Below are 27,543 nucleotides of genomic sequence, written 5' to 3'. Positions count from 1 at the left end.
CCAAAAAAAATGGCAAGGAGCTTAAATTAGAGGAGCTGTGCAATGCCACTGACCTAAATGAAATGTCCTAGGATACCAATATGTATTTGCCTGTCCCTGCAGTATTTTAAAAGTCTAATTTGGAGCTCAGAAGTGAGTTAAATGAATGTATATGGTGTATGTTTATGTAGGACTACTCCCAAGGGAGCTGCTGAGTGTGGGTTCCCCTGGGTTACCATTAGCAACAGTAATACTTTCAAGCATGTTTCCAAGTGTAATTACCTCAGACAAGAACCAGTCCCGTTTCTTTGGTTTTTTAGGGTTTATTAAGAACTTGGATAGGAGAAGGGATGAGTGGGGTACTCCAACAACTGAACTATGCACAAACTGGCAGGGACTGTAGATTAACGCTGGTTAACTCTGACTGGCACTGGTCACGGCTAGGCCTCTTACTTTGCCTTCACATTTGACTGTTGAAAGTCCTCTTAAAGCGGAGTTCCACCCAAAAGTGGAACTTCCGTTTTAGGTAGTAATAACCCCCTGACATGAATAACCCCCTGACATGCCACATTTGGCATGAAATTTTTTTGGGGGGGAGCGGGTACCTAGTTTTGACAGGTACCCGCTCCCACTTCCGCTCGGAACGCCGCGGCGCCCTGAACGGAAGTTCTCCTCTCCCCCTCCCTCCCTGCAATCTTCTGGGACACGTCAGAGGCCCCAGAAGATTGCCGGCCAATCAAGATGCGCAGCGCAACTCGCGCATGCGCAGTGCGTACCCAGCTGTGAAGCCGCAAACTGTCACAGCCGGGTGCTCACACCAGTGATGCCGAGACCAGAGGGAAGAGGATCGAGGCTTCGGGCGGCCGCATTGCTGGACCGTGGGACAGGTGAGGCAAAAGGCTGGAACTCCGCTTTAAGCTCCCTAAGGCATTCCTTCCTGAGGTAGCTGACTTTTAGTGCAGACTGTATCACAGAGACACTTCAGGGCCCTTCCTGGCGCCCCCTTTATCCCCTATTCTTCAGGGCTTTACAACTTGGCACCCCCTTTACTATACACTTCTGGTTAGCTGGCTCCTGGATCCCCTGTGACCTCTCTGGAGTGGTCCCCTTTCTTAGCCAGACCCCTTGAGTACTCAAGACACTGTTTTTCCAGAAGATCTCTGCCCGGCAGCTCCACTCGGTCAGCACACACTGGATCCTCTGCAGCCCAGCTCAACACCTGTTCCCTAGGCCGACTGCCCTGACCACCTTCACACTTCAGCAGGAAGAGAGACAGCCATCACTTCTTCCTGGGACTATTGCTCCCGCCAAAAGACACCCTATCACATGCTCCCTCGGGATTTATTCCCAATCCCAGGATGCATTGCAGCAATGCCCTCCCACTGGGACAGTCCTGGTGTGCCATTGGCTGGGTTTCCTCCACTGTCAAAAAAAATCCCTCATTGGATACAGTGGGGAGACTCCCCAGACTCAACAGAACACTCCTGGAAGCATGTGACAGGCTAACTTACAGATCCGGCCCTCCTCATAAGCAGACAGGGCCACATATATGCCTTTTCCTAGCACCTACCTAGGAGGGTGCTACATTTACTAAAGCCCATGTTAAGCTGGTATTTTCTTCATAATGGGTACTTTAGTTTAAAGGGTAACTCCACTTTCCTAGGGGGAAAAAAAAATAGCAAATAAAGAAAAAACAATTTAGCGTACACAATTGCAACACAAACTGCATTGTAATTTAATGTTATTAAAAATTACCTTTCATTTTCAATACGCAGCTGTTGTAATTTTCTGAAATCGCAATGCAATATGGCTGCCTGGAGCTGTTCTGTACACAGAATGTATAATGACCACACCCCCAGAAACATCATTTCCTGCTTGTGTGATTGGCTCACCAATTTTCCCAGAAGTCTGCCTAAGATACAAGTCAGATTTCTGGCACCCCCTGCAATAAAAATGTAATTTTTGGTGAGATACTTCCAATAGGAACACGTCTAAAGGGATGCAGGCCCAGCAGATTTCCTCATTAGTGCCCTGCAGCTGCCACAGCTGATAGATAATTATAAAACAACTCCCAATATACCCACTCAGCACAGAGGAACAAACAATGATTTCTTCAGAATAACAAAAGGTAGAAATCTGCAACAATGTTTGTTAAAATCCTTGTAATGTACAGCAGGGGTGTCCAAACTTTGGCCCTCCAGCTATTCAGGAACTAGAATTCCCATCCTGCCTAATTAAGTCTGTGAATCCCAGAGATTTACAATGCCTCATGGGACGTGTAGTTCTGCAACAGCTGGAGGGCCGTAGTTTGGACACCCCTGATGTTTTTTTTTTCCTCAACAAAAGTGGAGTTCCGCTTTAAGTGTGTGATTCTTGACATTCTACAGCTAGCACAGTTGCTGCACTCACCGTGCTCTTCCTGCATCACAAATCCTTGCTATGATAGCACACATCATTTGGCAAGTTTCCCCGGTCTTGGCTTCGTTCTTCTCCCTTGCCAGCTATAAATACAATAATATCTTTTGACTGATGTATGCTATTATAGGATAGAACACCAGTTATAGCTGGCAGGGGATTGTTGAATTCAGGATTTCTTTTAGATGCAGAGCATGATATGAAAGGAGGACTGTAAAGTCCCAAATGCATAGGAGAGAGGAAGGACTGTTGGTACTCCTGGGGTAGGGTCATTGACAGTGGAGCTAAAGCCTTTGTTCCCACGGGCATACTACAGCCTACACCCGTGTGAGGCAAACATGGCCTTCGCATGTGTGTACACTGTAGTACACCCGAGGCCAAAAGCTTTTAGCTGTATAAAACCAGAACTAGCAATACTGCAGCTGGGTCACTCTTCCCCGCTGGGAGAACATGTCTACATAGGGCATTTGGCAGTTTCATTAACTTTTGGTGGGAAATATACATGTGGAAGTAATGACAAAATAGAATGCATATGTGGTAATGCCATAGCTGATCATCTCTAAATCAGAAAAAAAAATGACCTTCTGTAAACCAAGAGGAGTTGTGCTTTCTGTGTACGCTATAGGAATAGAACAGTACTAAAATTCCCCACCACCCTCTACAGCTAGTCAGCATAAAAAAGCCTTCTTAATCTCTTTTTAACAATAAAGCGATTGTAAAGCCTAATTTTTTTTTAACCACTTGCCTACTGGGCACATTTATCCCCTTCCTGCCCAGGCCAATTTTCAGCTTTCAGCACTGTTGCACTTTGAATGACAATTGCGTGGTCTTGCAATGCTTTACCCCATGGGTGTCTAACCTTTTGGCTTCTCTGGGCCACATTTAGTGTAGAGAAATTTTCTCGGGCCGCATATAAAATATATACTATAAGGTATATAATTAATAAGGTATATAATTATATAATATATAAGTATATTATATATATATATATATATATAATATAAGGGTGTATAATAGGTTAAGGTATATAATTAATAAAATGCCGCCGCGCCCTTCCCGCGTGGCCGCAGCCCCCCGCACTGATTTAACACAACTAGAGGATGATGAAATGAAATGGAATCAGTATACAGAGGTTTACTTCTTCTGAGAGATATTAAAGGACCACTCTAACCACCATGACCACTTCAGTGATTTGAAGTGGTCATGGTCGTAGGAGTCAGAAACACTGCACATGCTCACATCCCCTCCCTCCCCTCCAAGGCAGCCTCTGCCTACGTTAGTTGGAAGACGCTGTGGCCATGCCCCCGACCCGACTTCCTTCTTCCCCAGCAAAAAAAAAATTGTCAGGGGGCAGTGGCCCGCATTGCCTGGGGTTCCGGGCCGCATGTGGCCCCCGGGCCGCAGGTTTGACATGCCTGCTTTACCCAAACAGAATGTTATAATTTTTTTGAGACAAATGGAGCTTTCTTTTGGTGGTAAAAGTTTTTTTTCTAAGCTTCTGTTATAAAATTTTGTAAATAAACAATTTTTCTCCTTCACTGATGTCCACTGATGAGGAAGCTCTAATATGCAGCACTGATGTGCACTGATGAGGAAGCTCTAATATTCAGCACTGATGGGCACTGATAGGCGGTACTGATGCGCAGGCACTGATTGGCATCACTCATGGGCACTGATTGGCATCACTCATGGGCACTGATTGGCATCACTGATAGGCACTGATGGGGTTGTACCGATAATGCCCTGATTATCTGTGCAGATCTCCCCTGTGAGGAAATGCCACTGATCGGCTCTCCTTCCTTCACACGCTGTCAAGGTGAGGAGAGGAATGCCAATAACTGGCATTACCTTGTTTACATGTGATCAGCTGTGATTGGACACAGCTGATTACATGGGTAAAGAGCCTCGTCATCGGCTCTTTACCGAGATCAAGGATGCATTGGTCCTAGGGCAGAGCACACCACCGATCGCTGCAAGCCCCTGCGTGGTGTGCAAGCACGGCAGGAGTGGGAAAATGTCCTATGATTTTGTCCCAGAACAAGAATGCTTCTGCCCGTCATTTGGAGTTTTCCCTTCACTTCCACAGGCACAGACAGCAATAAAAACTGACAGGTGTTCTAATTCCTCTCTGCTCAATCCAAAACGAATGCTGGCACAGAATTTCGGCCGTTTGCAGACTGATCGATTATTCGTTGGTCGAAAGCGACTTGGCCACTAACTGACAGAATAAACTCTTTAACATAATCGTTTTCATGATCATAATGATCATTTGATAACATGCGCAATACGAGTCAGAATATTATTTTCATTTCTATTTTACCATACACGTAAAAACTTTCGTAGAAACAATAAAAGTTTTCGCTATGGATCCATCGACATTAGCCGGGCACATGATCAAAATCGTCGTTAAGCTTGTGTTCACTAACAGCCCGATTTTCGAACGATCTTTCCTAAAACGACCATTTTCGGCCGAAATTCTGTGCGTGTATGGCCAGCATTAAAGAAAATGTTGTCTTTAGTTATCTTAAAGATAACGGTCATTAGCAACAATAGGCGGTTTGGTCTTTAATCATTCTTTAGTGGTAGATTTGATGTACACTTGCACCATAGGTACCATATGAGACTTTGCCACAACTGTTGTTTGTTTTTCAGAGAACCTATTTGGCGTCTTTACAATCGTCAAATGCGCAGCAAGCACCTGGCTATCAAGAAGATGAACGAGATACAGAAGAACATTGATGGCTGGGAAGGAAAAGATATTGGGCAGTGCTGTAATGAGTTCATCATGGAAGGTTCCTTGACAAGAGTTGGGGCCAAACACGAGAGACACATTTTTTTGTTTGACGGACTGATGATCAGCTGCAAGATGAACCACGGCCAATCTCGCATTCCCGGTTACAACACAGCCGAGTACCGCCTGAAGGAGAAGTTTATCATGAGGAAGGTGCAAGTCGTAGATCGGGAAGATACGGGCGAGTATAAACACGCCTTTGAGTTACTTTCCAAAGATGAGAACTGCATTATTTTTGCCGCCAAAACGGCAGAGGAAAAAAACAATTGGATGGCGGCTCTAATTACGCTGCAGTACCGCAGCACGTTGGACCGGATGTTGGACTCTGTGCTACTCCAGGAAGAGAATGAGCAACCACTGCGTTTGCCAAGTCCAGATGTCTACTGCTTTGTAGAGGAGGATTCAGAAGAGAACATTGTATTTGAAGACAATGTGCAAAGTAGAGGTGGAATCCCCATCATAAAAGGAGGGACTGTGGTGAAACTTATTGAAAGACTGACATATCACATGTATGCAGGTGGGTGAATGTCATGGGTGGAAGCTTAAAAGAGATCTTCACCTTCAGGAAAGACTTACCTCCTCCCCACGCCTCTTCTCTGCTGCCAGAATAGAGCGGTCTTTTTTTTAGTTCAGTCTTTGTTTAAAGTGCCTAGGTGAATGACGTGCACTGACCTCCCTTTGCCTTCTGGGATATGCATGTCACATATCCCAGGAGGCATAGCGCTTCATTCAGAAAGGCAGAGGGGGGGGGGGCGTGCCTAGCACTGCATCATCAGTGCTGAACCAGGAAGAGGCAGCAGGCCTCTTGATGATGCCACAATCAACATGACGGAACGTGACCGAGAGGTGGCAGAATACTAGAGGGAATGGATCTCAGCGGGACAATGCTGGATCCTCTGGGTGGGTGAGTACCACCCAGTAAGTGGGGGTTGCAGCATCTGAAGATCCGCTAAATATACATTGGGTGGTTTGTGGACAACCTGACAATCTCTTCTATAAGGTTGCTGGAAATCCCAATGTAAAACCATTGTCTATAAATGGACCTTCCATAAAAAACAGAACACCATTCCCACAAAGATTGAACAACTTGGTACATTCAGCCTGCCAATTAACGGTTCGAATCTCTGTTAGTTCCTGCTGACCCGGCCGAGATTCGAACCGCGTATGGCTGGCCTAAGTTACAAATAAAAAGATTAAAGCGGTAGCAAAGTCTTTATTTTTTTTAAAAAAATTGTCCCCCATGCAGGCTTAGGTCAAAATGTACTAGTATGCTTGACAGGTACTCTAGTCCGTACTAGTCCGTAAATGTGGTCTAAGCTACGCATGTGTGGTTTAGACCACATTACCTACTGACAGGCAGCAGGGTCTCTTATGTTATAAAAAGCCTGCTTGTAAGAGTTTACTACCACTTTAAAAAATACTCCCCTAGCACTTTGCGGTCCTGGCTTCTGGGAGGAATGGGTGACATCACTGTGCCTTCTGGGATAGCTGGGCACTAGATATTCCACAAGAATTCATCCCATCCCTCTGTACAAGTGCAATCTCTCAGGATATCCTTGTGCATGGAAGGGCCACTTTATTATGGAATTGCACCTCCTCTTTGACACTTTAAAGGCGTTTCACCAGTGTTAGACTGATAGCATTGTGCGAAGTTGTAGAGTCTTGATTGGGACAATTCTTATCTAGATTTGTAATTCAGGTGGTAAAGAAAGTTCCTCAACCTTAACATCAGGAAGGGGATTGGACAGTTATGGTGAATCAGCAGAATAATGACGTAAACACTCTGCTCTTGCCTCTCAAATTTGCAAATTTGAGTGCTGCTATGCAGATATTTGCATCAATACAAACCCTGAAATATAAACTAGCTGCATTTAGGAATGTTTGCTTTTAATTAATATTTAGACTCGATAATACTTTTTTTTTTTTTTTTTTTTAATCTTCCTGGGGTATAGCTCTAAAGGTCAAGTTCCCCTTTTAGGGAAATCCCTCTGTACGGGCTTTCAGTTAGAAGGCTGGAGGAAGAGTGAATGGATTATGAGCTACCATAGTAACACTGTACTACTTTGGGGAAAGGTGATCAGGATTAGGATTTTTTTACACACTACGATTGTTAGTAACTGTGAATTTCACTGTTATAAGTAGAGATCGACCGATTATCGCCAAAGCCGATATATCGAGGACCGATATGCACTTTCCCTGATATATCGGAATCGGCCCCTGAGGTTACCGATATTGCTGATATACCGGAGTGATGCCTGCAGCTAGAGGCATCACACCGGTACCGGCGTCCATAGCCGACGGTTGGCTGTCTTGTAATGACAACCGATGCGGCTGAGAAGCCGCTTGGCTGTCCATTACAAGGAGCTGGAGGGGATGTCCGCCCCCCCCCCCTCCCTCCCACAGTCTTTCCGAAGACCCGATCAAAGCCGCATTCGGCTTTGATCGGATCTCCATGTAAAAACCCATGACATCACTTCTGGATGTTCCGGGTACTGGCGCCAGATTAAAAAAAATTACAGCATTCAAAACAGCCAAACTTGGTGTTTTGAATGCTTTTAAGTGCAGAGGAGGGGTTTGGGGTCTTTTAGACCCCCATATCCCTCCACAAGAGTACCTGTCAAGTAAAAAAAAAAAAAAACATTTTTTTTTAAATGTAGAAAATATCGGCCCATATCGGCCGATACCGATATGCAATGGCCAAAATACCGATATCCGAAAAACCGATATCGGTCGATCCCTAGTTCTAAGCAATTATTTTTTTTTTTTAAATGCGTTCATTCAAAGTTTACTATTATGACTAGCTGTGATTGGCCATGTCTGTACCCATGTGATCACTGTGACCAATCACAGCGAGCAACACAAATGTACACAATGAATGGCATGCATGGAAGTTATCCATTGTGTATAGTTGTCATGTGATCTGCTGTGATTGGTCACAGTGAGCACAGGGTCCTGGCAGTGGGTTTGGTACACTGATCTGTCATCGATTGTGTCCGGTAGACACAGCAGGTGACGGTTCGTGGTGTGTTCTGGGGAGGAGGTCCTAGGACCTCCACCCAGAACAAGTGAGCTCCCACCAGGCCATCCTTTGTCTATAGTCGGGAGGGGGGGGGGGGGAGCAGTTTGGAATGTTCTTCTAGTTGCCTTACTATAAAACCCGTTATGATATGACTTTCTTTCTTTTCTCTCCTCCACAGATCCTAACTTTGTTCGCACTTTTCTGACAACCTATCGCTCTTTTTGTAAACCACAGGAGTTACTAAGTCTGCTTATTGAAAGGCAAGTACATACATTGTATATATTGGCTTTAAATGAAGCCATGCTGTGTTTCTACCTAGCACTTTCCAAAGGGAATGTGTTGCGAAGCAAGATACCACTTTAAGTCCATCTCTGTGACCTTACACTGGTGTCAGGGCAGCAATGTCAGATAATGTAAAGCTAAAAATAAAAGTGGAGTGGAGATTTTCCACCCAATGCAGCTATGGTTGTGGATCTCCCTGCGGACCCCACAGCCAAAATCTCCGAAGAACAGGGTCAAGTACATAAAACATTTGGGGGTGGTTCAGAAGGGGGAAAAGCTATGCCAACGGTACTGTGATCCTTCAAATTAGATGTAAGCCCTAATTGAATGGCATTTAGTTTGCTAAAGCACTCTGTCTCATACACAATTGCCTGTTGTTTTTTTTTTTTTCTTTAAAGTCTTTACTCTTTTTCCTTTTTAGGTTTGAAATCCCAGATCCCGAACCCACAGAAGCAGACAGACTGGCAATAGAGAAAGGAGAACAGCCAATCAGCACCAACCTTAAGAGATTTCGAAAAGAATATGTTCAGCCAGTGCAACTCAGGTTGGTCTCTGTTGAATCTAGAGATGTATTAAGGTGGTCAAGAAGTGAGTGCCACCTATGTTTAATGGGTCCAGTTGATTTTTTTGTCGAAATGAGTCACAGACGTAAACAATGCGTTTGGGGGCTAATCAGTCACCTCCATCAGGGCCAAAGGGTGCAACATATACATACATTTTGTCAGCAGACAATGGTACGATTAAATAAATATGATAAAAGAAACATTATAATATTATACTTCAAGAAATAAGATATCAACATTATATGTATTAAATCTATTGAAAATTGTATAAAAAGTCAATTAATAATAACAATAATCCTACTACTAATAAAATAATAGCAAGCAATAATAACAGTGTTATTTATAATCAGAAGCTAATAACCGTATTGACTAATAATATAATAATGGTTTTCACATATGATCAAAGCACCAAAATATATGTATAAAAACTGTTGGACCTAGGCCAGGGTTAAGTGATCTCAGGCTGCGGTAAACTACTGAAGGCTTCCTGAATATGTTGTGACTTGTGATTTCATCAAATCTCTGCAGACACACTTGGTAACTTAGGTGAAGTCTTAGTATTTGGGCATGAGATTGGCATAGAAAGTTTTAGTAGCTGGGCCTAGTGTACCCTTATGCCACTTCTGGCTCCTGTGATAAAGTGACGTGCTGGCTAGGGCAAAATTATACACAGGGTTCCTGCAGCTTTGTCAACTGTCTGGGCAATTTTGTCTGGCATGTACCTTTTTATTTGTGTATGTATGTATATATATATAATATATAGATAATCTCACAAAAGTGAGTACACCCCTCACATTTTTGTAAATATATCTTTTTATTTGACAACACTGAAGAAATTAGACTTTGCTACAATGTAAAGTAGTGAGTGTACAGCTTGTATAACAGTGTAAATTTGCTGTCCCCTCAAAATAACTCAACACATAGTCATTGATGTCTAAACCGCTGGCAACAAATGTCCAAATTGGGCCCAATTAGCCATTTTCCCTCTCCAGGGTCATGTGACTCGTTAGTGTTACAAGGTCCTCAGGTATGAATGGGGAGCAGGTGTGTTACATTTGGTGTTATCGCCCTCACTTTCTGGTCACTGGAAGTTCAACATGGCACCTCATGGCAAAGAACTCTCTGAGGATCTGAAAAAAAAAAAGAATTGTTGCTCTACATAAAGATGGCCTAAGCTATAAGGAGATTGCCAAGACCCTTAAACGGAGCTGCAGCACGGTGGCCAAGACAATGCAGCGGTTTAACAGGATAGGTTCCACTCAGAACAGGCCTCGCCATGGTCGACCAAAGAGGTTGAGTGCACGTGCTAATGTCCATTCACAGACATGACTAGGGATGATGGGAATTGTAGTTCCTGTAGTTACAACTCTAGTCCTGCATGCAAGGGTGGCTCCATAGGTTTCTGCAAGAGAAAGGAGCCACTCTGAAATAGTAAATCTAGGGCAGTGGTCATGGCACCAGCTTCAATTCAAACATAAGCAAAGATTAAAGTATAAAAAAGCTGCATAGTATCAGTTAAGTGATTAAACCAGCGCTGAGGGTGCTTAAAAATTAAGGTTTAATATCACTTTAAGTTACCTCTCTGTTCTTTTTTACTACTGGAATATTGAATTATTTTTCCTCTGTGCTCTAATCTGTGTAGATATTACCATACCTCTTTATGTTGCAGGGTTTTGAATGTATTTCGGCATTGGGTTGAACATCATTTCTATGATTTTGAAAGAGACCAAGAACTTCTAGATCGATTAGAAACTTTTATCTCCAGTGTTAAAGGTGAGTATGGATCGGACATGACGTGTCAGCACAGTGAACCTGATCTTATAGGTTTTCATTATAGGAGGTAGAGTAAGCTTCCAGTATTTCTCACCTCTGCTTTCCGTCATGGTCATCGCCCCTGTAAAAGCCTGTGTAAAATTTGAATGGCAAAGTCAAAACATACAAAGTGATAGACAACTCTTTAATATCGTGGCCCTTACAAGGTAGCCCTGCCCCATGATTGGTCACCTATTGTTCCCCTGTTCCTGGAATTTCTGGGCTCTAGTGGCAGATTGGAGCGACTAAGGAGCACGGTATGGCCAGAATGATCCATGCGCTCTGTTATCCTTTATTCAGTATGGGCAAAGTGAAGGATTGCTTTAAAGTGACCAGTTTACAAGAAAGAAGAAAGAAAAAAAAAACTAACAGAGTTCTACTTTATATCTTCTTCAACCCCTCCAATCTTTGCTGTTTTTGAATCAGTCAGTGATAGCTACAGGGGAGAGGAAAAAGCATTCCACAATGACTGGGAATGCCTGGGAGCGGTGATGTCCTTCATAGGCTCCCATGTCCCAGCCGCTGTCTGTGCTCCCTCTTCTCCCCTGCAGCAGCCACTGGCTGACACAGGTGAGCAGGATCATGTGACTACACCAGAGTAGGCTGAAAATAGGTAAGAATATACATCTTTTTTTTCACAGGTCACTCAACATAGGTGTTAAGAGGGAGGAAGGGACATTTTTAAGACTAGGTACATTCATGCTGGAGTTCTACTTTAACCATCCAGCATACATCCAGGTGTCACATGGTCTTCCGATGTGTGCTGTTGTTCCACCTACCAGCCGCTATATTACTGCAGAACGCAGCAGTGAAACAGCAACTGGATGCAGGAACCACAGAAAGCTGTGGAGGACCAGTCATTTTACTCACCGGAAGTGTGACAGATGCTTGAGATTCTTTGGCCAGTTATAGCGCCTCAAAAGAGCAAAGAATGAAGGCACTGGGGGCAGGACAGGTAAGTATTAAACTTATTCTTTACAAGTTTTTTTCTTTCTCATCCATTGGGAGTAGGGATCGACCGATTATCGGCAACACTGATATATCGGGGGACAATATGCACTTTCCCTGATATATCGGAATCGGCCCCTGAGGTTACCGATATCGCCGATATTTCGGGAAAGTACTGTGCCGGAGTGATGCCTGCAGCTAGAGGCCATAGCCAACGGTCGGCTGTCTTGTAATGACAACCGATGTGGCTGAGAAGCCCCTCCCGCCGCCTTCCGCGGCTCACTCGGGTCTCCCATTCCACCAGGAGACCCGGGCATCCTACCTGCACGGCCGCCGAAGACCCGATCAAAGACTCATTCGGCTCTGATCGGTCTCCATGTAAAAAACCTGGAAGTGATGTCATGACATCACTTCTGGGTACTCGGCACCAAATTAAAAAAAATGACAGCATTCAAAACAGCCAAACTTGGCGTTTTGAATGCTTTTACATGCAGAGGAGGGGTTTGGGGTCTTTAAGACCCCCAGATTCCTCCAAGAATACCTGTGAAAAAAAAATAATAAAAAAAATGTTTTTTTTTTTTGCTCTGTTTTCCACCCATCAGTTGGTCATCCCCATGTTGAAAGACTTCCTGTGCTCCTCAATGAATGAGCGAAAAAAAAAGGATTTGTGTACTCGGCATAAGATCCTTTTTTTGAAGTCTATTGAGGGACACAGATGCCACCCCTGTATGTTTATGATCATGCTTTCGTTACTGCTTTGGTACAAAAATTCTGATGGCAGAAGTGTTACCCTGGGCTTGCATACAGTTTTTTTTTTTTTTCCAGTCCAGTCCTCCTGTAGGCAGTAGTAGTTTGAGGGGCTGATCAAGGGTGGTATAGATGTTAGGTACACAGATGTTTATATCAATTTTATATACTGTTTTGTTTAAGGTAAATCCATGAAGAAATGGGTTGAGTCCATTGCCAAGATAATCAGGAGGAAGAAGCAAGCACAGGCTAATGGAGTCAGTCACAACATCACATTCGAGAGCCCCCCGCCTCCTATTGAGTGGCACATTAGCCGCGCCGGTCAGTTTGAGACATTTGACTTGATGACTCTGCACCCCATAGAGATTGCTCGCCAACTGACCCTGATCGAGTCTGACCTCTACAGGTAATGCATTTCATTGTTGGAACAAACAATGGGGCTTCCGTTTTATTTTTGGGGTATAAAACGAATTAAAGGATAACTACACTTTTTGTAAAAAATAAATAAATACACATTTTTTTTTGCAGGTAACAAAATGTGCATTTTAGTATTTTTTTTTTTTTTTTTTTACACTGGAGCCTGTAAAGCATTGCAACCACAATCGTGGGTGCAATGCCAGGATCCTGCAGACTCTCAGAACACTCTCTGCCCATACTGCTTACGAACGCCCTCGCAGTTCATTGAGAGCTACAAGCCGTCGGTCACAGTACTTGTAATTCATTCATTCTCAGAACACTGTGAATGCATGACACAGCCGTGCGGGTGGAGCCCTATATGGCCCTGTGGTTTTTAAATTGTGACAGCAGGTGTGGGGAGAGGATCACAAGGCAGGGGGATTGGGGGGAGAGGTGGAACACCCTAAATACATTTTGAACATGTAACATGTTCCAAAGGTGAACTTAGCCTTTCAATGATGATGTTTCTCAACTCCGGTCCTTAGGACCCACTAACAGGCCAGGTTTGCAAGATAACTGAAATACATCACAGGTAATATAATTTGCTGCTCAGTGATTGCAGTATTCTAGTCTGCATCTCCCCAAGCAAAGTAATACTTAAAATCTGGCCTGTTAGTGTGCCCTGAGGACCGGAGTTGAGAAACACTGCTCTATGTATTTAAAGGAAAACTATAATGGTTTAGGGTCAATTTCCCTAAAACGTCATTCAGGACAGCACCTTAGAGAGATGGCTCCTCCCTCTCCTCATCAGGAAACACCCCATCCACCAGATTTTAAAAGGAGGCTTCTCCCACCATTCATCAGTTTTTGTGTTTCCTCCGGCCGAGGAACACCTCTGTGGGGAGCTGGGCTCTTAAGGTGCTATCCTGAGAGACCGGGCTTCCTACGTCCACCTACCCTTTTTTGGAGACGATTGCTTCTCCCATTCACGCGACCGACTGCAGTGCATGGGCTCCTTCTTCCTCTTCAGTGCTCTAGGCTGAGTCAAGACCCCGCAGAGCACAGCCCTGGGAAGGCATCTTGGAGGAGCGGAACGATTTTTCTTAGGTCCGCCGCCTTTTTTTTTCAAATTTGCCGCCATTTCTCCGGATCGAGTGACGCTCGTCCGGACCGGAAGTGAGGTTCCGGAAAGGGCAGCGTTCTGCAGGGGGCGTATGGCGTCATTTCCGCCGGACGCAGAGGAAGAAGGGAGGAGCAAGCTGGTGCCTTATTCCGGATCCGGTCCAGTGCAGGTGCGCTTTGGTCTCCGGAACCGGTACCGAAGCCACGGGTGATACCGCTGCCAAGCGATGGAAGCTTCTTCAGCGAGTGGGACAGGCACAGGCACCAGTAAGGCCCAGGTAAGGGGTATCTTTATATGGCCTATCTTACTGTGGGGTCTCTCTCCATCCCTTTTATCTTTCCCCCCGGTGGCTGGGGGCCTGTCAGGGCACATGGGACTTCCCTTTAAATGTCTTTCTGTGCACCTTTGGTGGCCCTGAGAATCAGGCTGACTTTTAAGAAGCATGTGTATGTTTTCCCATTCATGTCTTCCAGGCTAAAAGCTCTGAAACTGTTTTCAAGAGAAAGTGTCCTTCATGCAAAGCAAAGTTGTCGGAAAGTTGGAAAAAGACAATTTGCCAGGGATGTATTGATGCTCTAGTAAAGGAAGAAGCATCTACAGTTTGTGGCGATTTAGTCGCATCTGTAAGGAAGGAATTGGATGCTACCATCCAATCTTTTCGGTCATCCCTACAGGACCCTGCCCTGAGTCAGCCATCAGCCTCACTGTCCTCTCAGGGTTCACAATTGCTTCCTTCGGTGGGGACAGAAGGGGTTCCTTCCACCCAAGGAGATAATTCCCCCTCACATTCCAAGGAGGATTCAGAGGAAGAAGAGGAGGGAGGGGCACACAGGCCCACTAAATACAAACTATCCTTAGAGCAAGTGGATGGTCTCCTGAGGGCAGTTTACATCACCCTGGGTCTAGAGGAGGAAAAGAAGGAACTGTCCCTACATGACAAAATGTATGCAGGCTTGGAAGAGCCTAAGGGCCGTATCTTCCCAGTGCATCAGACCATCTCAGATGCAATAAAACATGAGTGGGCTGATCCGGAAAAGAAAACCTTCTTCCCTAAAGCCTTTAAAAGGCGATTTCCTTTTGATGAGGACCCAGGAGCTCCCTGGAATAAGATGCCAAAGATTGATGCAGCCTTCTCCCAGGTTTCTAGGTCAACAGACCTAGCATTTGAAGACATGGGAATACTGAGGGATCCCATGGATAAGAAGATGGACCAGCAACTTAAGAGATCCTGGCAATCCATCATGGGGAGTCTGAAACCTGCCATGGCAGTAACCTGTGTGTCCAGGAATTTGGAATACTGGCTTAGCCAGCTAAAAGCACACATCACAGCAGACTCACCTAAACGGGAAATTTTGGATTCCTTTTCCACGCTCTCCACGGCCATAGCCTTCATTGCTGACGCTTCAGCAGAGTCAGTGAAGATGACAGCAAGATCTGCAGCTTTATCCAACTCAGCCAGAAGGGCTCTTTGGTTAAAGACATGGCCTGGAGATACAGCTTCTAAAAATAAGCTGTGTGGACTTCCTTTTCAAGGGGATCTACTATTCGGGCCTGGGCTAGACTCTGTTCTAGATAGAACAGCAGACAAAAAGAAGTCTTTTCCTGTGAAGAAGAAACAGGCAGCAAAGAAGCTTTTTCGACCTCAAAAAGCTCAGCAAAATAGCAGACCCCAGGAGAAGAGAAGAAACTGGTCGACACAAAAACCCAAAGGGAAAGGAGGTGTTCTCTTCCATCCTCCTGTGTCAACCAACAAAACACAATGACAAGACATTGCCGGTGGGAGGAAGATTGAGGGAATTCCTCCCCTATTGGGCAGCCATAACAGAAAATCAATACATTCTGGGTATGCTGTCCCAAGGCTACAACATAGAGTTTTCAGAGACGCCACCCGAAAGGTTCTTTGTCACAAACCTCCCAAGAGGTGCAGAAAAAGCCCTGGCTATGATGGACCTGTTAAAGGACCTGAGGCGACAGGGAGTTGTCTGTCCAGTTCCAGTGGAGGAACAACATCAGGGATTTTATTCCCACATAATTTTGATAAAGAAACCATCGGGGGATTTTCGTCTTATACTGAATCTGAAACCATTAAACAGGTCAGTTCTGTACAAAAAGTTTCGAATGGACTCAATTCTTACAGTCAGAACCCTGTTAACAAAAGGATGCTTCATGGCATCAATCGACTTAAGGGATGCTTACCTACATATCCCTATTGCCCCTCACTCACAGAGATTCCTAAGGTTGGCAGTAAATCTGGGAAAGGAAATGCTCCATATCCAATTCAAAGCACTCCCTTTCGGGCTATCATCCTCCCCTCGTATTTTTACGAAGGTAATGGCAGAGTGTCTAGCTCCCCTCCGCCTTCAGGGAATCTCTGTGGTGCCTTACCTGGACGACCTGCTTTTCTTTGCCCCGTCAAAGGAAAAACTTCAAGAGGACCTGCACAAGGCAAGAGGTCATCTAGAAGCTCTGGGATGGATAGTGAACATCAAGAAATCGAATCTCACACCGGCTCAGCGGGTTCAGTTCCTAGGGTTTCAGTTATGCTCTGTGGAACAAAGAATCTTCCTACCAGAAGACAAACAGGTCAAAATACAGAATTTGGTAGCAAGGCTACAAACAAATCAGTGGTGGTCGATCAGAGAGATCATGTCAGTCCTTGGAAACCTGACTGCATCAATTCCAGCTGTCCAATGGGCAAGGCTGCATTTTCGACCACTCCAATATTTCCTCCTCAGAATCTGGGATCACAATCCAGAGACTTTGGACTTAAAGGTAAAAATCCCCACCAAGGTCAAGAGGTCCCTTTGGTGGTGGAGAAATCGGATAACCTTGTCTCAGGGTTTGGCCTGGTCCTTCCCGGCAGACCAGAGGTTAACAACGGATGCCAGCAGGTGGGGGTGGGGAGCCCACTGGAACCAAAACCTGGCACAGGGGGTTTGGTCTCAGACCGAGACAAGAAAATCCTCAAATTGGAAGGAATTAAAGGCAGTCGGCCTAGCCCTAACTGCCTTCTCTCAAAATCTTCAGGGGACTCATGTTCAAGTCCTTTCAGACAACGCCACTACAGTGGCATATCTAAACAAGCAAGGGGGCACAAGAAGCAAAACCCTACAGCTTTTGGCAACGGAAATTCTGCAATGGGCGGAAAGGCAGTTACTTTCCTTGTCAGCAATCCACCTAAAAGGTACACTAAACAGTGTGGCGGATTATTTAAGCAGGCAGAAGATCCGAGAAGCAGAATGGAGCTTGAACCCAGAAGTCTTCATGTTGATAACCAAGACTTGGGGAAAGCCAGAGGTGGATCTGTTTGCAACGAAAGAAAACGCAAAACTTCCACTTTACTTCTCACTCCACAGAAACGACAACTCTCTGGGAGTAGATTCCCTGGCACATCCCTGGAGGTTCAGGTTGGGGTATGCCTTCCCCCCCTTCCAGCTCATTCCGTTGGTATTAAGAAAAATCCAAATGGAAAGAGCCTCAGTGATCCTGATCACACCTTATTGGCCCAAAAGGGTTTGGTTTTCGACTGTCCTTCAACTATCAGTCAAACCTGCTTTTCAGCTCCCTCTTCGTCAAGACCTACTGCTTCAAGGTCCAGTCTATCATCCAGAAGTGGAAAAGCTAAAGCTCACCGCCTGGTATCTGAGGAGCAACTGCTGAAAAGGAAAGGATTTTCAGACGCATTAATTGCTACTCTACTTTCCAGTAGGAAAAAAGTCACAAGGAATATATATGCAAAAGTTTGGAAGACATATAATACCTGGTGTGAATCGAAAGATCAAAAATTGAACAGTATTACTTCAATTTTGGAGTTCCTACAGGAGGGCGCAGGAAAAGGTTTGGCAGTAAGTACCCTCAAGGTACAAGTTACAGCCCTGGGGGTATTCTTGGAAAGGCCCATTTCTTCAGAATCTTTAATCATCAGATTCTTCAGGGCCCTTACCCGCTCCAGACCAGTGCCTGTCAGAAGCTTCCCCAAATGGGATTTGTCGGTGGTCCTTCAGGCCTTCACAAAGGAACCTTTTGAACCACTAGAAACGGTTACACTAAAAAACCTTACCCTCAAGACGGTCTTCTTGGTGGCAATAACATCAGCAAGAAGAATCAGTGAATTACATGCTTTATCAGCTATCGAAACTTTCTTGTCCATATATCCAGACAGGATAATTCTCAAGACGGATCCAGGGTTTCTCCCAAAAGTAGCTTCAACGAGAAACCGCTCACAAGAAATTGTGTTACCTACCTTCTGCCCTAATCCATCAGGAGATAAGGAAGAAAGCTTTCACTACCTAGATGTAAGAAGGGTTCTTATACACTACTTGGAGGTTACTAAAGAGTTTAGATCATCAAACTCTCTTTTTGTTCTTTTCTCTGGCAACAAAAAAGGTCGCCAGGCATCAAAAGGATCAATAGCCAGATGGCTCAGATCCGCTATTTCAGAGGCTTACTCCCAAATGAAATTGTCTCCCCCACAGGGGATCAGAGCTCACTCTACTAGAGCGTTAGCCACTACATGGGCAGAGAAAGCTGGTGCCACTCCAGATCAGATCTGCAAAGCGGCTACGTGGTCAAGCTACTTTACATTTGCAAGACACTATAGGTTGGACCTTTTGGCAGCTGAAGATCAGGCTTTTGGCAGAAAGGTCCTGCAAGCTGTGGTCCCTCCCTAAATTAAGTAAGTCTCGATAATCCTCTCTAAGGTGCTGTCCTGAAAGACGTTTTAGGGAAAATTCAAGTTAGACTTACCGGTAACTTGTTTTCCAATAGTCTTTCAGGACAGCAGGAGGATCCCGCCCTATTGTATAAAATGTATTGCTGTGATTAACCATATCTGTTTATGTGTTCCAGCATGGGCCGGAGGTACTCTTCTACAAACTGATGAATGGTGGGAGAAGCCTCCTTTTAAAATCTGGTGGATGGGGTGTTTCCTGATGAGGAGAGGGAGGAGCCATCTCTCTAAGGTGCTGTCCTGAAAGACTATTGGAAAACAAGTTACCGGTAAGTCTAACTTGAATTTTTATTTTGGTAATTTTTAAAAAAAATTTAACTGTTGTATTTTTTCTTTTATCTTCTTATATCTGTGTACAATCTTTGTTTTTATAAATAAAGTATTAACACACGGCGGTAGTATGTACATCAGATTCAGAACTAACTGAATATTTCTGTCACTGTTCAGGGCTGTGCAGCCATCAGAACTTGTAGGAAGCGTTTGGACAAAAGAAGACAAAGAAATGAATTCACCTAACTTGCTTAAGATGATTCGCCATACTACGAATCTGACACTTTGGTTTGAAAAGTACGTTCTGGAGATTTCTGGTTTTTTTTTTTTTTGAACTAACAACTTAAACAGAATAAAGTATACTAGAAATCAGGCAGGGCTGTGCTGTGTGGTAGGGCTGTGCAGGAATGGACACATTTTTTAGCACTTAATACTGCTCCCCTTTATGTTTTTCATCCTTGTGTTTGTCTGGAATTCAGTTTTAATGGATTAAAACTCAAGCCGGTACTTTTTTCTAGTTTTGGTTAAGAACATTTGCCACATTAGTATTGCTGCCTTTGTTCCCATTTGGGAGATTTACAAATTTTCTGTCTTGGTAACCACTGTTCCCAGGTAGTACCTCCTGAAAGCGAAAAGACAAGAAAAGGGCGCACTGACCTAGTGCAATACCATAAGATATTTATTAAAAAATAGTTAAAACAACATATATTCTACTCACAAGAGTACGCTATAAACAAGCGAAAAAGAGAGAGAGTCCCTTCAGCTGTCCAGAGACCACAGGACCGTAATGCTTAGTTGTGACAGGCAAGCTTGAAGGTGTCCATATAAACAGAAGAGGACAGGCGCCACTCAGTAACAAGCAAAGTTTATTGCACAAAAGACATAGCACACTTACATAGAAATTAGGTTCGGGCTTCTCCTGATGGCTTCTCTACCCCTGTATGGCATGGCGCTTCTTCCTGTAAATTGGACCAGCCCGGGAGATGACGCCACTGAATGGAATCCAATGGGGGAGCAGGACCAAGCCACAGACGGCGGTGAACCGCTCGTCGGTCATCACTAGCCGACGAGCGGTTCACCGCCGTCTGTGGCTTGGTCCTGCTCCCCCATTGGATTCCATTCAGTGGCGTCATCTCCCGGCTGCTGGTCCGGCGGGTCCGGCTGACAGGAAGAAGCGCCATGCCATACAGGGGTAGAGAAGCCATCAGGAGAAGCCCGAACTTAATTTCTATGTAAGTGTGCTATGTCTTTTGTGCAATAAACTTTGCTTGTTACTGAGTGGCGCCTGTCCTCTTCTGTTTTTATGTGTGCCAGCGGGATTTTGGCTTTTGCCTGCCTACAGCGCTGCCCTCGGAATCAACATCGGATCTATGCACTTCTCTCCACCTTATCCACATCCCAGTACGGGTCCCACTGGTCGGCACAAGCGCCCAACACATCTCCTTGTTTTTTGTTCCTGAAGGTGTCCATATGGCTAACGTGTTTCGAGAGAGAACCCTCTTCCTCCTGCTTAGCCCTCATTCTAAATTCATGAAACAAGTATGCTAGAATAGGCTATATGCATATCTACAGAACTTAAAGCAGGAACGCGTGTGCAGAAACGTTTAAAAACATCCTTGTTATGTCTGTAGAGATTTCTTTTCTGCAGCAAACCATGAGATTTGTGAAATTTCTTATGCTATTCCATATAACAAACTGTGCATAGAATTCGTCACAGCTCTCTAGAAATCCCTAAAAAGCAGCTGTGAAAACTCCACTTTTTCTTCAGATTTTTATAGCTGATGAGTGAAGTCTGCCTAGATAAAAAATTAGCCATCCTTTTCTGATTGGCTGGGATATTGTTTTCTTTTAGAATAGCATTAGGAATAGTAAGGGTCACTCTGACCCCATGAGCTGGAATGTATAATTTCATGGATTTTTATAGTTTCATGGTTTTTTTTTCCTTCTTTTGTTGTGCAGGTGTCTCGTGGAAACTGAACATTTTGAGGAGCGGGTTGCTGTCTTCAGTCGAATCATTGAAATCCTTCAGGTGTTCCAAGACTTAAACAATTTTAATGGTGTTCTAGAGATAGTGAGTGCAGTTAACTCTGTTCCCGTGTATCGGCTGGATCACACCTTTGAGGTGCGTGATGTATTTATCTTTTCTGACACAAGTAAAACTACATGTAACATTTCTCATGTCACTTATGTCAACACTGACGCTTTGATATGCTTGAATAACCGACTTTTTCCGCATTGCATTGGCCTTTATAATAACCCCTTGGCCCTGGGCCTGGCCGGCCCTTTAAGGGGTTTGGATTGCCGGGAGGCAGGGCGCGGCTTATGGCCATGTGACCGTCGTGATTGTCTGTCATGGTGGTCACATGATCCAAAAACACCCAAACGGAAGCAGCGTTTGAGAGCTTTCCATACGCCAGCGGTCACTGTGCCGGACGGGCGCTTTTGGCACAGCTCTGTTGGAGCTATCGCATGCAAATATGCAGCCACTCAGCGCCAAGTTTCGCCTGCCGAGAGGCCGCATATTTGCGTGTGCTCTGCCCCAACAAGTTAACAATTTTAAGATGCAGTAACTTGAAGCAGAACATTACAATTTGCCTTTTTATGGGTGTCATTGCCCTAAGCCTATTAAATAATGCTGCTATAAGGGCTATTGCACACTAGTGCAACAAGTTTCCTTTCTGAAAAATTTCCCCCAACTTCCTAATGTGACAACGCTAACATTTTTTTATTTTTATTTCCCACAACTTTCTGTATCAGTGACAGTAGTCACAAGGACAAAAAGCGTGGACCTCCCCATTGGGATGATGGACAATTAAAACCTGGCAGGAGTCTTAATTTTTCGGGGACTTTTGAAAGACATGAGAGAGTGAATAGCTCTTCTTATGGTACCGTGTGGACTATTGAGTGGTTTAGATGACTATATAAATGAGGGAGGTAATACTATGTGTCAGCCATGTTTTCGCTTCATGTGGACAAAAACTCTTAATATTTGTTTAGTACATTCTGGTAAATTTTATTTAAGGTGTAAAAAGTTCTGTGTGTTTCTAAGGGGAGCTATTAACTCTCTCATGTGCCTTGAAAGTCCCCACCAAAGCTTGTTGTTCTCTACTCGAATGTCAGCCAAGGTCCTGGCATCAGCTGGATCTGTATTTCTAGTCTTTTCCAGGACCTCGGTGCTTTGCTTTGGGGACTGGTGAAGATGCTTGTGCACAGTAAACATACTTGCTAGCTATATAGCTCTGGGGTAGAAGGTAGGAATCGACTGATTATCGGCAAGGCTGATATATCGAGGGCCGATATTGGCTTTTGCCGATATATCTGTATCGGCCCCGATATTGCTGATATTCCAAATATTGCTCATATAAGGGTAAAATGATGTCACATAGCATAATTCCGTTTACAAATGTTATTGAATATGCCACTCACATATGTACAAATTAAAGATATAAGCAATTCCACATTAGCAGATCTGCTGGCAGATCAGTATCTCTCACCCACTTGCCGTAAGTGACACAGGGGGGATACCGCTCTGTGCGGCATACGACTTCCGAGCTCACGATCTGATTGGGTCTCCATGTAAAAACCCGGACGTGATGTCATGACATCACTTCCGGGTACTGGCGCCAGATTAAAAAAAGTGACAGCATTCAATGAATGCTTTTAAGTGCAGAAAAGGGGTTTGGGGTCTTTGAGACCCCCAGATCCCTCCACAAGAGTACCTGTCAAGTGATAAAAAATAAAAAAAAAATAACAAAAATGTTAAATGTACGAAAATATTGGTCCATATCGGCCGATACCGATAGGCAATGGCTAAAATATTGGTATCGGCAACAAAAAACCGATATCGGTCGATCACTAGTAGATGGGGGTGCTCATTAGGGAGGAAAACTAAACTGTGATGTTTCCAGTGTAGAAGGGCTGAGGTCAAACCTAAAAAGGGGTGCTAATCACAGACCCCTTTCCTTCTGGTGCAGAAAAATATATTTGCGTAGCTGTCCTAGCAATGTGGATTTATTCAAAGTACCGGTCCCTACTGTGTACTGACTATGCTGACAGCTCCCCTACTGCCTGTCCTTGATTTAGGCATACTTTCATGTTAAGATCAATGACATGATTTGCTATAGTCACACTGGCAGCTGCTACAGGCAAAGGAAGCCTGATAAATGCATCAAATTTTTGGTATAGGGCCCACGCGAGTTGTAGTTACACCCATCATCTTAGAATATTTTGCCACCCTATTCACTTTAAAATCATTCAATGTTAAAGATTATAACCAAAGGGATAGAGTGAAAGTAAAACATTACATTAAATTACATTACAGGCATTACAGGAAAGGAAGAGGAAAATCCTGGATGAAGCAGTGGAACTTAGTCAGGATCACTTCAAAAAATATCTGGCAAAACTCAAGTCAATCAACCCACCTTGTGTGCCTTTCTTTGGTAAGTCCCTTTCCATTTATGGTGGCTGCAGTGAGACGTGAATGTGGCTTTGCGTTAGAACCTCATAGAGCATGCTGGGACTTGTAGTTTTACAAAGGTTGGTGTGACATTCTGGAGATTCGTCTTTCTGTTGTCCTGGAACACAGTCTCATTTCTGGGCTGCATTAAAGTGGTTGTAAAGGCAGAAGTTTTTATTATCTTAACCACTTGCTGACCGCCGCAAGTACATATACTGCGGCGGTCAGACCCTCACAGGCAAAGTGACGTACCGGTACGTCACTAGCATGTGAGGCTCTGGGAAGCAAGCGTGCGCCGCCGTAGGCGCGCTCCCGCGCGGTCATGAATCCACTGATTACTGTAGTAATGTCACTGGTAACCCCAAAAGTGTCAAAAATGTCAGTCAAGGGTCCGATCTGGCCGCCGCAATGTCGCTGTCCCGCAGAAAAAATCGCAGATCACCGCCATTACGCGTTAAAAAAAAAGAAAAACAACAAAAATGACAAAAATCTTTCCCTTAGTAAACGCGATAACTTTTGCGCAAACCAATCAAAATACGCCTTTTACGATTTTTTTTTTTTTTTTGCCAAACATATGTAGCATAAAACAAATTTTGATTTTTACATTTTTGGGGGGGAATTTCATACAAAAAAAATTTGAAAAATATTGTTATTTTTGCAAAATTGACGCTCTTTTTTGGTTTATAGCGCATGATCAAAAAATCGCACAGGTGATCAAATACCACCAAAAGAAAGCTCTGTTTGTGGGGAAAAAAAGGACGTCAAATTTGTTTAGGTACAGCGTCGCACGACCGCGCAATTGTCCGTTAAAGTCACGCAGTGCCGAATCGCAAAATACCCCCTGGTCAGGAAGGGGGTAAAATCTTCCGGGGCTTATGTGGTTAATGCATTCTATGCATTAAGATAAAAAAACTTCCTAAATGCATTAAGATAAAAAAAATCTTCTGTGTGCAGCAGCCCCCTTGATACTTACCTGAGCCCCTTCTCAATTCAGCGAAGTTAAAGGAGAGACTCAGCTGCCTGGTACTCTCCCTCCTCATTGGCTGAGACAGCAGCAAAGCACCATTGGCTCCTGCTGCGGTCAATCAAAGTCAGTGAGCCAGTGAAGAGAGGGGACGAGCCCTAGCTGCAGCTCCATGTTTGAATGGACACAGAGTTGCGTATTGGCTTGGGTGCCCCCATAGCAAGCTGCTTGCTGTGTGGGGCCCTTGTCAGGAGGGAGGGGCCAGGAGCGACAAAGAGGGACCCGAGAAGAGGAGGATCTGGGCTGCTCTGTGCAAAACCACTGCACAGAGCAGGTAAGTATAACATGTTTGTTATTTTTAGGCAACAAAATGCGAGACTTTATTATCACTTTAAACTATTAGGACCACCATGCTGTTAACTTAAAGGGTAACTCTATTTTTTTCCCTTTTTGTTCTATATTGCATTGCTGAATTCCTTGAACACTAGATGAAGAATTTTTTATTTGAATAAAAAAAAAAGGGTAACTCCACTTTCGTGGGGAAAAAAATTGCAAAAAAAAAAAACTGTATACAATAGCTATACAATTTATATTGTAATTTAATGTTTTTAAAAATGACTTTTCCTTTTCAATCTGCAGCGCTGTCATTTTCTGTAAAATACAATTCAATATGGCTACCTGGAGGCATTCTGTACACTGATGATATACAGAACGCCCCCCAGATATGTAATTTCCTGCTTGTGTGAGTGGCTCACATATTTTCACAGAAGTCTGCACTAAAGTACAAGTCAGATTTTGGGCATCCCCTGCCACAAAAAAATGTATTTTTAGGTGAGATACTACCAAAGGGAAATCACGCCTAAAGGGATGCAGACCCTGCCACTTTCCTCACTAGAACCCTGCAAGTGCAATGATTGTTTTCCTTTATTCCAGGAATATATTTAACCAATATACTGAAGACTGAAGAAGGTAACCCGGACTTCCTGAAGAGACATGGCAAAGAGCTCATCAATTTCAGTAAGAGGCGAAAAGTGGCAGAAATCACGGGAGAGATTCAACAGTACCAGAACCAGCCTTACTGTTTACGGATAGAAGCCGATATCCGGGTATGGATCGAGGACAAAATGTGTCCTAGTAGGGTTGCATTGGTACCGCTACTGAGCATTTGCATGAGTTCTCGTGCAAATGTTTCGATACCTAAAACCGATACTTGTTAATAGTGACTTCAGCCTGGGTTCACAGAGGAGCGGTGTGGGACACTGCATGCGATTCGGACAGGAATTGCACCGCATTCCTGTTCAAATCACATTTGATTCTTTGCAGTGTGATTTGAGCCCATTCATTTTGTATTGCACTTAAGCTGGGGTATACAGTTTTATATTAGTTCATTTACATACTGTATCTATGGCCTAGGTTACCCTAATGTTCATTAACCACTGGGCTTTTTTACCCCCATCCTGCCCAGGCCAATTTTTAGCTTTTAGCACTGTCACGCTTTTAATGACAATTGTGCGGTCATGCAACACTGTACACAAACAACATTTTTATCTTTTTTTTTTTTGGTGTTATTTAACCGCCACTGGGTTTTTTATTTTTTGCTAAAAAAAAAAGTGAAAAAAGACGGTAAAGTTTGAAAAATGTTTTTCTTTTCGTAATTTAAGTAATTTTTCTCCTTCACTGATGTGCGCTGATGAGGCTGCACTAATGAGACGGCACTGATAGGGGGCAGTGATGGGCGGCACCACTGAAAGGCAACACTGATTGGCATGACTGCTGGCACTGTTGGGGCTGTACTGATAATCAGGGCACTGATTTATTTGTGCAGATATGCTAATGATCGGCTCTCCTCTCCTCACACGCTGTCAGTGTGGGGAGAGGAATGCAGATAACCAGCATTTTCTTGATTGGACACAGCTGATTATTTGGGTAAAAAGCTTCGTCATCGGCTCTTTACCGGGATCAATGATGTGCCATATCCCAGGGACAGAGCGCACCACCGAACGCCGCATGCCCAAACCCACCCAGCTGGTTGACAATTACTACTCCCATTAGATTCACTTTCCACATGGGCACAGGCAAACACACAGGGATTTCTTCAGCATAACAAAAGGTAGGGATCTGCAACAAAGTTTGTTAAAATCCCTGAAATTTACATAGATCAGCCAGAGGGGTATTTTTTTTTTTTTTTCGTTCGTTGCAGGACACAGCTTCATAACTTCCTTGATCGATAGGTTATGCTGCCCCCAACAGGAGTAGGACACTAGGTGGAAATAAATTGACTACACCTATAGGGCAGTCCCAGGTGTATACTCCCACTTCCTGCTATAGGATCTCAGTTTTTTTCTGCTTAGCCAGGAGTAAGGACCTAGCTCCTTGCTGGGATCTTTGGTCCTGGCATTTTTTTCCTTTTTTAAACTGAATTTTTTTTCCTTTTGTTGTTTTTTAAGTCTGTTCCAGTGAAAACTACAATCAACTGCCTGACTGGGTGTCGCACTGGATATCCTAGATCCTTACGGTCTCCCCAGTCTGGCCAGCAAGCGCGTGCAGACCGCAGCTCCAAACTAGGTCGGCCGCAATTTAGCCCCACAGGATGGGGGCTGGCATGCGAGTGAAACCCCTTGCGAGGATGCACAAGACCTGGTCGCGGCCTGAGTCGCAGCGTACCACTGGCCCACAGCACCCCCTGTTTCAAGATGGAGAGGTGATCTGCCCGGAGTGGTGCCCACCCAGTTCCAAAAGGTGTGGTGAGTAGTTTCCCCCTCTTCCTTGGGAAAATTTGGGTGGATGCGGGCCCCTCCCTGGGTCGGTAGGTCCCCCATGTGTCCTTCCTACCTAGATGCACCCTCCCCCCCTCACTAGCCAGGTATCTAGTTTGGATAACTAAGCGTTTCGCTAGGAGGTATCCATTTGAGGAGCCTTTCTTACAGAAACTGACAGTTCCACTGGTAGTGGATTCTCAGGTTTCCAGGTTGAGTAATGTGTTGTTGCTACCGGTGGAGGATGCTCCGTCTTTTAAAGACCCTGTAGATAGGAAGGCTGAATCTCTGGT

The 27,543-nt window shown here is 44.3% G+C and overlaps 1 protein-coding gene across 1 annotated transcript in view; it reads left to right on the top strand.

Annotated features, from left to right (window-relative positions):
• SOS2 (SOS Ras/Rho guanine nucleotide exchange factor 2) overlaps positions 1-27,543 on the top strand; it is a 178,762-nt gene that overhangs the window by 135,559 nt on the left and 15,660 nt on the right. The window contains exons 10-18 of the mRNA XM_082242700.1: positions 5,047-5,702; positions 8,383-8,464; positions 8,908-9,030; positions 10,719-10,822; positions 12,740-12,962; positions 19,252-19,371; positions 21,034-21,196; positions 23,396-23,513; positions 25,428-25,600. Coding sequence (XP_082098826.1) covers positions 5,047-5,702; positions 8,383-8,464; positions 8,908-9,030; positions 10,719-10,822; positions 12,740-12,962; positions 19,252-19,371; positions 21,034-21,196; positions 23,396-23,513; positions 25,428-25,600 — 1,762 coding nt within the window. The remainder of the gene's footprint in view (positions 1-5,046; positions 5,703-8,382; positions 8,465-8,907; positions 9,031-10,718; positions 10,823-12,739; positions 12,963-19,251; positions 19,372-21,033; positions 21,197-23,395; positions 23,514-25,427; positions 25,601-27,543) is intronic.

This window comes from Pelophylax lessonae (assembly GCF_965119305.1).
Source record: "Pelophylax lessonae genome assembly, chromosome: 13".
Taxonomy (NCBI): domain Eukaryota; kingdom Metazoa; phylum Chordata; class Amphibia; order Anura; family Ranidae; genus Pelophylax; species Pelophylax lessonae.
The sequence above is the reverse complement of the archived record's forward strand: the minus strand, read 5'-3'. Positions and strand labels throughout refer to the sequence as shown.